This window comes from Callospermophilus lateralis, chromosome 11 (genome assembly GCF_048772815.1).
Source record: "Callospermophilus lateralis isolate mCalLat2 chromosome 11, mCalLat2.hap1, whole genome shotgun sequence".
Taxonomy (NCBI): Eukaryota; Metazoa; Chordata; class Mammalia; order Rodentia; family Sciuridae; genus Callospermophilus; species Callospermophilus lateralis.
The window spans coordinates 20,910,573-20,921,978 of NC_135315.1; the positions used below are offsets into that span (position 1 = coordinate 20,910,573).

The window sequence follows — 11,406 nt, forward strand, 5'->3', positions numbered from 1 at the left end:
CAAAGATAAAGAAGCATTTGCATACACCTATGAAATTCCTGTGTGCTTTAGATGGAGAGGTAAAGATATTGGCTTCAGAATTTCAGCCAAGATCACACCTCGCCAACAAGGACCTATGCAGCAGGCATAAGATGCACAAGGACGAAGGAAGAAGAAGACAGGTGTGGAGTGGTCTGCACTCCCTGGAGGTGATTCACAAGTTTTTACATGGGGGACATCTGGTGACATCTTGATGATCTTCAGCCCAGGTAGGAAGAGAATTGGTGTAGGTAAGGCAAACAGGTTGAGAGGAGTTTGTGCAGATAGATGCTGGTCTTTAGGGAGTTGATCACGAGCAGCAAGGTTTGCAGCAGCTGCACACACAGAAGCAGGGCTGGCAGCAGGGTGTGCTGCAGCAGCGGGTCACATGGGTTTTTTTGGAGCAGGTGGTTTTACAGCAGGTGGTTTGAGAGCAAGTAGGAGGGCAGCAGGGCTGGCAGCAGCAGGGCTGGCAGCAGGTGAACACACAGCAGCAGGGCTGGCAGCAGGGAATGATGCAGCAGCAAGGCTCACAGCAGCTGGGCTCACAGCAGGGTGTGCTGCAGCAGCTGACCACACTGACTGGCTTACAGCAGGTGGTTTCACAGCAAGTTGGGGGACAACGTGGCTGGCGGAAGCTGGACCCACTGCTGGTTTTCCCACAAGAGCTGGACCCACAGCTTCTAGGTGGACGGCAGGATGTGCTGCCACAGCTGGTCCCACAGGCTGATTTCCAGCGGATGGTCTTGCAGCAGGTAGGCTTGCAACAAGAGGAGCAGCAGGAACGGGCCATGGTGTGAGCTGTGGAGGGTGGGATCCTGTTCACAGGTGAGTGAGTTTGTGCAATATGAGGACTCCTTGCGGTTGGGCTCTTTTATCCTTGGGGCTTCCAACGTTTGCACCAATCAGCAGTCCTTTGCCTTCTTGTGGTTCATGTTATTTTCCATATTCAGTTTGTGTTTGCCTAGGAAGAATTTGTTATGCAAATGTGATGAGTGTTGTGAATGCAAGTGTTTAATCTGTTTCTTAAGAGGGCATAACTCACAGGAACTATTTCCAGATGAAAGAAAGACAGTCACCTCATTAGTATCCTTGCTGCTCTGATCATCATTCTGACCATGTGGTGGCTACTGATGCCCTGGGAGGGTCAGGGCAGTTGGTCCTCTGGAGCTTTGTTCCTGTGTCTGTATTCAGATTAGGAACATCTGTCGGAGAAGCGTGATGCTGTCGTGTTCACAGGGAAGAAAAGCCCGTGTTTACCCAGAGGATCCTGAGTGAGGAGTAGTAAACACATCTGTCTGTGTACCGAGGCTTCTACCTGGGTGTTTCAGGTTTACTCAAGGCACATTGTAAGAGGATGTTTGCCATGTGGTCTTCCACAGCTGAGCAGAACCAGAGAGTGGGGGGTAGAAGCAGAAGCAGGACTCGGGAACGAGCCAGATATGGATGGATCTCTGGGTGGCCGCATGTCCTGTTTTATCAAGTCCTGAGGGCTCATCATGATGAGCCTGTGGGACTTTCTGCCACAGGAGTCTTGCAGACTCAGGCAAACCAAGATGAGCAGATGACTCTAGTCCTAACCTGGGTACCACCACAGACAATGATCTCGGTCAGGGATCTTTCTCTGTCTTTCCTTCTTCCCTTCTGTCTCCATTTTGTTTTCTGTCTCATCTCTTTCTGTCCATTTCTTTCTTATCTTCTTTCCCCATTATCCCTGATCCTCCTCATCCTTTCTATAGGGTCTCTTCATGAGAGTAATGAAATTTGCATGAGTTTGAATACACCCTCTATAGTTATCCAGATGCACATCGTTCTAGTGACCTGCTTCTAATGACATTAACAATCCTTATCGCCAACTAACCGGGCTGGCGACCTATGCTGGGTTCACAAAATCTGGCTACCGCAATAACTAAGAAAACAGTTAAAGAAGCACGCAACACACAGAAATACCTTTTGCTTGCAGGGATCAGGGATGGCTCTCCACCTTAAGGGTACGTTGGAAAGAGAGAGTAAGCCACCGGAAAATCCTCTATTTATTGGGGGAAAAAGACATTCCAGAAAGTTCATCCCAAATGAGGCAAGGGATTGGGTTTCAAGGGGGTGTAGCCCAGTCTCATTGGGTGACGCCCTCTCCCAGAGCATCATTCCTCTGCCTAGCAGAGGTGGGATCTACCTGCTCTCTGCTGTGAGCCAAAGCCAGTCCCACACACCTCTGTTGCTCAAGGCAAAGGGTCTGTGTTCATTCCTGTGTGGCAGCTCCCAATAAATCCCTTAAGTGACTTGTCTGACATCTAAGGTGGAATCCCTCCAGTCGGGAGATAGATTTAAGGCTTGATTCCACATCATGGGCTTAACTGCTGGTGAACAGTAACTTTCTATTCGGAAAGCTTGTGTTTCAGGGATTGGCACCCTGCCTGGTGGGTAAGCTGGAACTGTGTCAGCAGCAGCAGTGTGGAGGATCTTTCATCCCTCATTTATTAAGATGTTGGGTGTTGGAAATGTGATGATATTCACAGAATGCTTTTTCTTTATCAGGTGAAGCATATTATGATTATTCTCTCTTTTCCGGTTATGTGACATTACATTTTTGGAAATGCAAGGGTGTTACACCCACCCTTGCATTTTCAAAAATGGTCCAAAGTTGTCATGGCCAGATCCACGTGGCACTGGTCTTGACTCAATTCTACCCTTATCAGAATATATTCTGCTTTGCATTTTAAACCTTTATCCATCTGTTCTCAGTGTATTTCCTTCACCTTCTCTAATCAAGTCAGCTCCAAAAAAGCTGAGATTTTCCATCCTCTTGTGACCCAGTTTCTCTTGACATGGCTCCATGTCCTGGACTTTCAAAAGCACTCCCCTGCCCTCAACATACACCAGCAGTGCCCTTACGGTGTTGCAGTATTCTTTTTTAGTTAGTACACTGGGAAACCCCAAGGGTTCCTTTCTGAAACATACAACATGGGGAAGAATTCTAAGGAGACCCTTGTACAATAGTTGTTGAGTTTCATTATGTAGCTAGAAACATGTGAACAATGTCCAGTCCAATATATTAAAAATTGATATTACTCATTTCTACACCAATATTATATTTTTCTGAAGAATTCAAATGAAACAGAGCCTTTAGTCTTCAACTCAAATGATAAGAACAGAAACTTATTTGCAGGATATGCAAGCATCAATGCAACCTACTGAAAATCTGGGGGAAAGTGTCATTGGGAAACAGTCAAGAAGCTGGTGGCATCAGATTAACACCTGAGAAAATAACACATGAAACATGAGAACCCTTTTGACTCTTTGAACACAGTTGTGAATTTAGAAGCTCAAAGGTATTGAAGTAGAAAGACCAACATGTCAATAAATATAATTAGACTTTTATGAGCTCCAATTACATCCTAATGGGCTCTAAATGTTATGTCAGGGAGGAACCCAATGAAAGTTTGCACAAACTGATTGAAGACATCCCACATGGAGTTGATCACTCAGCTTCCACATTCCAGATGGGATGTGGAATTTTCAAGGTGACCTTAATAGAAGTAGAGTTCATTTATTGCAAAGGCACCTCAAAGAGAAAAATTGACCACAAGACTAGCAGCATTTCTTCTAGCCTGGCTGAGGATTTAATGAAAACAAATTTGTATTTTTTTAAAGGTAGTGTTGTGGTGTGCCATGGAAGTTCAGAAGCCTGGGCAGGGGAGAACTGGAAATGTTGACCCTGTACAGCTGAACATGGAACTGGGGAGAGACATTGTTCTTTGATCTTCCAGTTCTTTAGCCAAGACCAAGTATTTTGCCTGTTTGCATGAGATGCTGGTCAGCAATGTCATCATTCTCCCATTGCAATCATTGCACAGATGGAATAGTGTATCTGGCTATTCTAGAACATTCCCAATACAGTAAGTGTATTAACAAGTATTGGAGAAATTGGAATCCTGCTACACTGGAGGGAATGTCTAATGTTGTTGGACATTTTAGGAAACTCCTAAAATTAAACATAGAAATATTACTCTATTCAGCAACCCCATCTCCAGTGTTTAGGTAAAAGAATTGAATCAGATTGTTGAAGAACTATCAGCATTTCTTACATTTATGGCAGTACTGCGAACAACAGCCGTGCTGTGGAAGAAATCCAATGTCTGTTAAATGAATGCCTCATGGGAATTTGCCAGAAAACCTACAATGGAATAGTATTCAGAAAAGGAAATTCTGTCTCCTGTACCTACATCATTGAACCATAATCCTTTCTCCTAAATTAACTAAATAAGTCACAAAAGGAACAACACTAAATGATTTAATGTATATGAGGCATTTCAAACAGTGGAACTCAGGCAAAGAAAGAACAGAGAGATGGTTTCCAAAGACTGGAGGTAGGTGGAAGTAAGGAGTTGAAAATCAATAGGTATGCCTTTTAATTTTTTTAGTTTTTTGGTATTGATATTGATCTAGGGGTGTTTTATCACTGAGCCACATCTTCAGTCATTCTTATTTTTTTATTTGGAGGTAGCGTCTTACCTAAGTTGTTTAAGGTCTTGCTAACTTGTTGAGGCTTGCCTTGAACTTGCAATCCATTTGCCTCAGTCTCCAAGTCACTGGGATTGCTGATGTTACCACCACACCTGGCTTTTGGTATGCCATTTCAATTATTTAAGATGAAAAACTTTTAAGAGTTTGCATTTCAGAGGAGGATACCATGACAATGTATTTGTACTTAAAAACCTGTTAAGCATGTGATCTTCAAGTCAGGGGCTCTTAGCACAGGAAAATACAGACAGACAATATGGAATGAATTAAAGTCCAGAATTTATTAAGCATTTATGAAGGATGGCTGAACATAGGGAGGGAAATGAAGGTGACAGTGACAGGGAAAAATGGCAGATAAGAATCTGGAGGACAATGCAAAAGTAATCATGACTGTAAAGATGAAGGAGCATTTGCATATAGCTATGAAATTCTTCTGAAGAAGTGTGGTCCTACATTCATTAGACAGAAGGTAAAGATCTTAGTCTGAGAATTTCAGGCAAGACCATCCCTCCCCATCTAGAATCTCTGAAGATGGCACAAGATGCATGAAACCTAAGGAAGAAGAGGATGAGGGTGAAGTAGTCTGCACTCCTTGTAGGTGATTCATAGGGTCTTATATGGGGGATGATGAATAGGGTATCTAGTGGCAGCATGATGGTCTTCACAAAGGTAGGAAGAGAATTGTGCAATAAGTGAAGGCACATGTTAGGATTTTGTGCAGACATCAGTTCTTTGAGGAGTGATCACGAGCAGCAAAGCTAGCAGCAATTGGACACACAGCAACAGGGCTTGCAGCAGGGTGTGCTGCAGCAGTGGGTCATACAGGTTTGCTTGGAGCAGGTCCTACAGCCTGGTTCTAGAGCAAGCTGGAGGGAAGCAGGGCTGGCAGCAGGGGATGATGCAGCAACTGAGGCAGCAGCAAGGCTCACAGCAGCTGGGCTCACAGCAGCTGGGCTCACAGCAGGGTGTGCTGCAGCAGCCGACCACACAGGTTGGTTTGCAGCAGGAGGTCCTGCAGCAGGTGGTTTCAGAACAAGTTGGGGGACAACGGTACTGGCAGCAGCTAGACCCACAGCAGCTGGGTGGACAGCAGGGTGTGCTGCAGCAGCTGATGACACAGGTTGGTTTCCAGCAGGTGGTCTTGCAGCAGGTGGTTTCACAGCAAGTTGGAGAGCAGCAGGGTGTGCTGCAGCAGCGGGTCACATGGGACTTTTTGGAGCAGGTGGTTTGAGAGCAAGTAGGAGGGCAGTAGGGCTGGCAGCAGGGAATGATGCAGCAACTGGGGCAGCAGCAAGGCTCACAGCAGCTGGGCTTACAGCAGGGTGTGCTGCAGCAGCTGACCACACAGGTTGGTTTGCAGCAGCTGGTCTTGCAGCAAGTGGTTTCACAGCAAGTTGAGGGACAGCATGGCCAGCAGCAGCTGGACCCACAGGTGGTTTTGCCCCTGCAGCTGGATCCACAGCAGCTGGGTGGACAGCAGGATGGTTTCCAGCAGGTGGTCTTGCAGCAGGGGGTCCTGCAGCAGGTAGGCTTGCAGCAAGAGGAGCAGCAGGAGCGGGCCATGGTGTGAGCTGTGGAGGGTGGGATTCTGTTCACAGGTGAGTGAGTTTGTACAATATGATGAGTCCTTCTAATTGGGCTCTTTTATCCATGTGGCCCTCCAAAGTTTGGACCAATCATTAGCCCTTTACCTCATTTTTGTTTATATTATTTTCTACATTGGTTTGTATTTGTTAAGGAAGAAGTTGTTTTAAAAATATGATGTGTTTTGAATTTAAGTGTTTAATCTGTTTCTTTTTTGAATGCTTTCATTAGTGCATGATAGTTATTTATAATTGTGGGGTTCAGTTCGACATATTCATACACGCATGTAATGTAATTTGCTCCATTTCAATCCCCACCACTTCCACTTTTCATCCCTTACTCTCTTTCTCTCCTCTACTTGTTTTCCTTCTATTTAATTACTGTTTTTTTTTTTTTTTTTGATGAGTGTTCTATTTACATACATAAAGTAGAATTTTCTCTTGGTATTTTAATTCATGTGCATATTTTGGTCAACTTCATTCCCCAGTCCTTCCCCTTTTCCACTTCACCTCCATCTTCCCCAATGCCCTTCCTCTACTCCACTGATTTTCTTTTCTTTTTCCGTAGGATCTCCCCATTGATAAAACTCCTTATTTCTCTCTCACTTTCACATGTGAGATAAAACATTAAACCTTTGACTTTCTGGATGCAAATGTTTTTTCCCATTTGCATCCATTTACCAACAAATGGCATAATTTTTCTTTATTACACTGCACAATATTCCATGGTACATACACTTATGACATTTTCTGTATCTGACTGTTGATGGGCATCTGGGATGGTTGTATAGCTTGGCAATTGTGAGTTTCACTGCTCTATATATTGATAGGCATATATCAGTATAGTATGTTGATGTTAGTTCTTCTGGATAAATACCAAGGAGTGGGATAGCAGGAATAGTGGCTAGAGTGTGAAGAATTGTATTAAACAGGAGTGGTGAGAGTGGATATCCTTGCCTTGTTCCCGAGTTTAGAGGAAATGCTTTCAGGCTGTTCTCCATTCTTTATGATGTTAGAATTGGTTTAATCTATATAACCTGTGTGATAACAAAGAAAGTTTCTTCTATCGTTAGTTTCTTCAGTATTTTTAATATGCATGGGTGCTGGATATAGCAAGGATTTTTCTGCATCTACTGAGATGATTATGTCATTTTTGTCCTTAATTCTATTTATGTGATGTGTTACATTTATTAATTTTTATATGTTCAACCAAACTTGCAACCCTGAGATGAAACCCTGGTGATAATGGTAAGCAATTTTCTTAATTGCTTACTTCTTGTCCTAAATGTGGTCTATTTTAGAGATGGTGCCATGTGTGGTTGAATGCAGATTGCTAATATTTTATTAATAAATTTTACACCTATGTTTATCTGTGATATTGGTCTGTAGTTTTCTTTTCTTGATTTTTTTTCCTGGTTTGCATATCAGGGTGATTCTGGCTTCATAGAACGAATTTGGGAATGTTATCTCCCTTTCTATTTCATGGAAAAATTTGAGGAAGTTATTTTTTTTTTTTTTCTGAAGGATTGGTAGAACTCAGTTGAGAATCCATCTGGTACTGGGCTTTTCTTTGTTGGAAGACTTTTAATTGCTGCTTCCATCTCAGTACTCGGTATTGGCCTGCTTAGGTTTTCTGTGTCCTGTTGCTTCAGTCTGGGTAGATCATATCTATATAGAAACATGTCAGTAACTTCTAGATTTTCCAGTTTATTGGAATATAATTTTTCAAAACAGTTCCTAATGATAACCTGAATTTCAGAAATGTCTGTGGTGATATTTCCTTTCTCATTTCTATTTTGTTGATTTGGGTCTTCTCTTTTTTTGGTTAGCTTGGTTAATTAAGGGTTTATCAATTTTCTCTACCTTTTCAAAAAGACATTTTCTAGTTGCAGTGATTTTTATATTGATTATTTTAATTCTCAATTTCATTAATTTCAGTCCTAATTTTAATTATATCTTGTCTTTTACTGGTTTTAGATTAGCATTGCTTTTCTTCTTCTAGGGATTTGAGGTATAGTATTAGGTTTTTTATTTGGGATCTTTCTGTCTGCCCCACCCCTACCCCCTGGCTCAATGTAGACCCTCAATGCTATAAACCTTCCTCTTAGAACTGCCCTAATATTTTTCTGATGATTTTGAAATATGTATCACTGTTCTCATTTGTTTTTAGTCATTGTTTGCTTTCTAACCTGATTTCTTCTATGACCTATGCTTGATTGGAAGCGCATTTTCCAGTCTTCATGTGTTAAAATGGTTTCTGGTTTTTGTCTTGATATTGATTCCTAATTATATTCAGGTAAGATCTGATAGGATGGAATGAATAATCTCTATTTCTTTTATTCACGAAGACTTACTTCTTGTCCTAAAATGTGGTCCATTTTAGAGATGGTTCCATGTGTGATTGAGAAGAAAGTGAATGTGGCTGCTAATGGATGAAATAGTTTATAGATGTCTGTTAGCTCCCTTGGATTAATAGTTTTTTTTTTAATTTTATTTTTTGAAGAATCTCTACTTAGTTTATGTCTGTATGTTCTATTGGTGAGAGAGGGGTGTTGAAATCACCCAGTATTCTTGTATTATGGTCTCATAGAATCTATACATTGATTAGGGTTTAATTTATGTACATCGGTGCATTGATATTTGGGGAATAAATGTTGACACCCATTATATCTTGTTGCTGGAGAATTCTTTTAACCAATACAAATCGCGCTTCTTTGTCTCTTCAGGTTAATTTTGGCTTGAGATCTACTTTGTCAGATTTGAGACAGTAGCTACTTCCTCTTCCTTTTGGACTTACATCTTTTTCTATCCTTTCAGCATCAGCTTGTGGATATCTTTAAGGTGAGTCTCTCGTAAACAACATATGGATGACTTTTCTTTTTTAATCTACTGTGCCAATCTATGTGCTTTTAACGAAGACTTTTTATGTCTATGTCTTTTTAATGAGACCATTCAGTGGTGTTATAGATGATTTTTATTTCCTGACACGTTGATTTATTACTAATGTTTACTTCAGTCTTGATTCTCCTTTACTGAGTATTATCCTAGTGAGATTCATCCATTTGTGGGCTCTGATATTTCTTTTTCATTGCTTCTATATATAATCTGTCATTATTATGTTCTGTAGTAGTTTAGTGGTAATGGATTCTTTTAGTTTTTGTTTATCATGGAAGAGTTTCTTTTTTTTCTTCTTCTTCTATCTTCAATGCTGAATGATAAGCTTTGCTGGATATAACTATCTTGGTTGCCACTCATTATCTTTCAGAACCTGGTAAATATTCCAAGCCCTCTTGGATTTTGCAGTCTAGGCTGCCAAATGAGTGGAAAGTCTAATTGGCTTATCTCAAAATGTGAACTGCGGTTCTGCTGCTTTATCCTTGGTCTGTATATTAGACATTTGAATTATAGTGTGTCTTGGTGGGTATCTTTTTTGTTGTGTTTTTTTTTTAAATTTTAATGTGTTATATATGACAGCAGAATGCATTGCAATTCATATCACATGTATAGAGCACAATTTTTCATATCTCTGGTTGTACACAAAGTAGAATCACACCATTTGTGTGTTCATACATGTACTTAGGGTAATGATGTCCATCTCATTCCACCATCTTTCTTATCCCCATTCCCTCCTCCCTTCCGCTCCCTCTCCTTTGCCCTATCTAGAGTTCATTTAAACCTCCCATGACTCACACCCCAACCACATTATGAATTAGCCTCCTTAAATCAGAGAAAACATTTGGCTTTTTTTTTTTTTTTTTGGATTGGCTAACTTCACTTAGCATTATATTCTCCAACTCCATCCATTTACCTGCAAATGCTGAATAATATTCCATTTTTTTAAATCCATTCATCTACTGAAGGGCATCTAGGTTGGTTCCATAGTTTAGCTATTGTGAATTGTGCTGCTATGAACATTGATGTAGCTGTGTCCCTGTAGTATGCTGTTTTTAAGTCCTTTGGGTATAGAGGGAGGAGTGGGACAGCTGGGTCAAATGGTGGTTTCACTCCCAGTATTTCAAGGATTCTCCATACTGCTTTCCATATTGGCTACACCAATTTGCAGTCCCACCAACAATGTATGAGTGTGCCCTTTCCCCCACATCCTTGCCAACAATTATTGTTGTTTGTATTCTTAATACCTGCCATTCTGACTGAAGTGAGATGAAATCTTGGAGTGGTGATTTGCATTTCTCTGATTGCTAGAGATGTTGATCATTTTTTTATATATTTGTTGATTGATTGTATATCCTCTTCTGAGAAGTGTCTGTTCAGTTCCTTGGCCCATTTATTCCTTGGCCCAGTGTGAAATTTCCTGAAAAAATCAGACATAGAAATACCACACAATCCATCAATCCCCACCTCTGGGTGGATAGTGGAAAGAATGGCATCATAAACTTGAAGAGATCTCAGCACTATCATGTTCAAGACAGCACTAGGAACAACAGCTAGGCTGTGGAAGCAAAACAAATATCCATGGTTAGAGGAATGGATCTAGAGAAGATGGCAGAAACCTGGAATACTATTTAGGTTTAAAATAGAAGGAATGGTCCCCTTTTATGTACTAACATGGATGACCCTTAGCCCTCTTTCCTCCATGAACTAAGCCAAGTACAGAAGGATGAACACTGCAGGATTCCACCTATGTGAGGTATGTAAAATAGATCAACTATGATAAAAGAATAGATTTATGGATTCCAGAGGCTGGGGTGGGTGGAAGTAGGAAACTGCCAATCAATAGATATGCCAATTCAATTATGCAAAATGAGCATCTTCTAGGGATCTGTGGTACAAAATGTAAGTCAATGATAGCATATTTTGCATTTAAAAATTCATTAAGCGGGGATGTGGCTCAAGCGGTAGCGCGCTTGCCTGGCAGACGTGCAGCCCGGGTTCGATCCTCAGCACCACATACAAACAAAGATGTTGTGTCCCCTGGAAACTAAAAAATAAATAAATATTAAAAATTTAAAAAAATTCATTAAGCATGTGATTCTTGCATCAGGGGTTCTTAGCATAGTAAAATAAACACAGAGAATATGAAGTGAATTAAGATTCAGCATTTATTAAGAATTTATGATGGACAGTTGTACCGAGGGAGGGAAGTGAAGTTGATGATGACAGGAAAAAGTAGCATATAGGAATATGGAGAAAAATGCAAAAGAAATCAAGACTATGGAGATGAAGGGACAGTTGTGTGTAGCTATGAAATTTTTCTGAGTAAGTGTGTTCCTAAGTTCTTTAGATGGATAGGTCAAGAACTTTGTCTCAAAATTTCAGCCAAGTG

The 11,406-nt window shown here is 41.0% G+C and overlaps 1 protein-coding gene across 1 annotated transcript; it reads right to left on the reverse strand.

Annotated features, from left to right (window-relative positions):
* Window positions 1–328: 328 nt before the first annotated feature.
* On the reverse strand, window positions 329–6,102 carry LOC143410469 (uncharacterized). Its single transcript, XM_076871353.1, has 2 exons — window positions 5,387–6,102; window positions 329–836 (listed from the first exon to the last, which is right to left on the reverse strand). The coding sequence occupies exons 1-2, from the start codon at window positions 6,100–6,102 to the stop codon at window positions 329–331; spliced, it is 1,224 nt and encodes a 407-aa protein (XP_076727468.1).
* Between the last annotated feature and the right edge of the window lie 5,304 nt (window positions 6,103–11,406).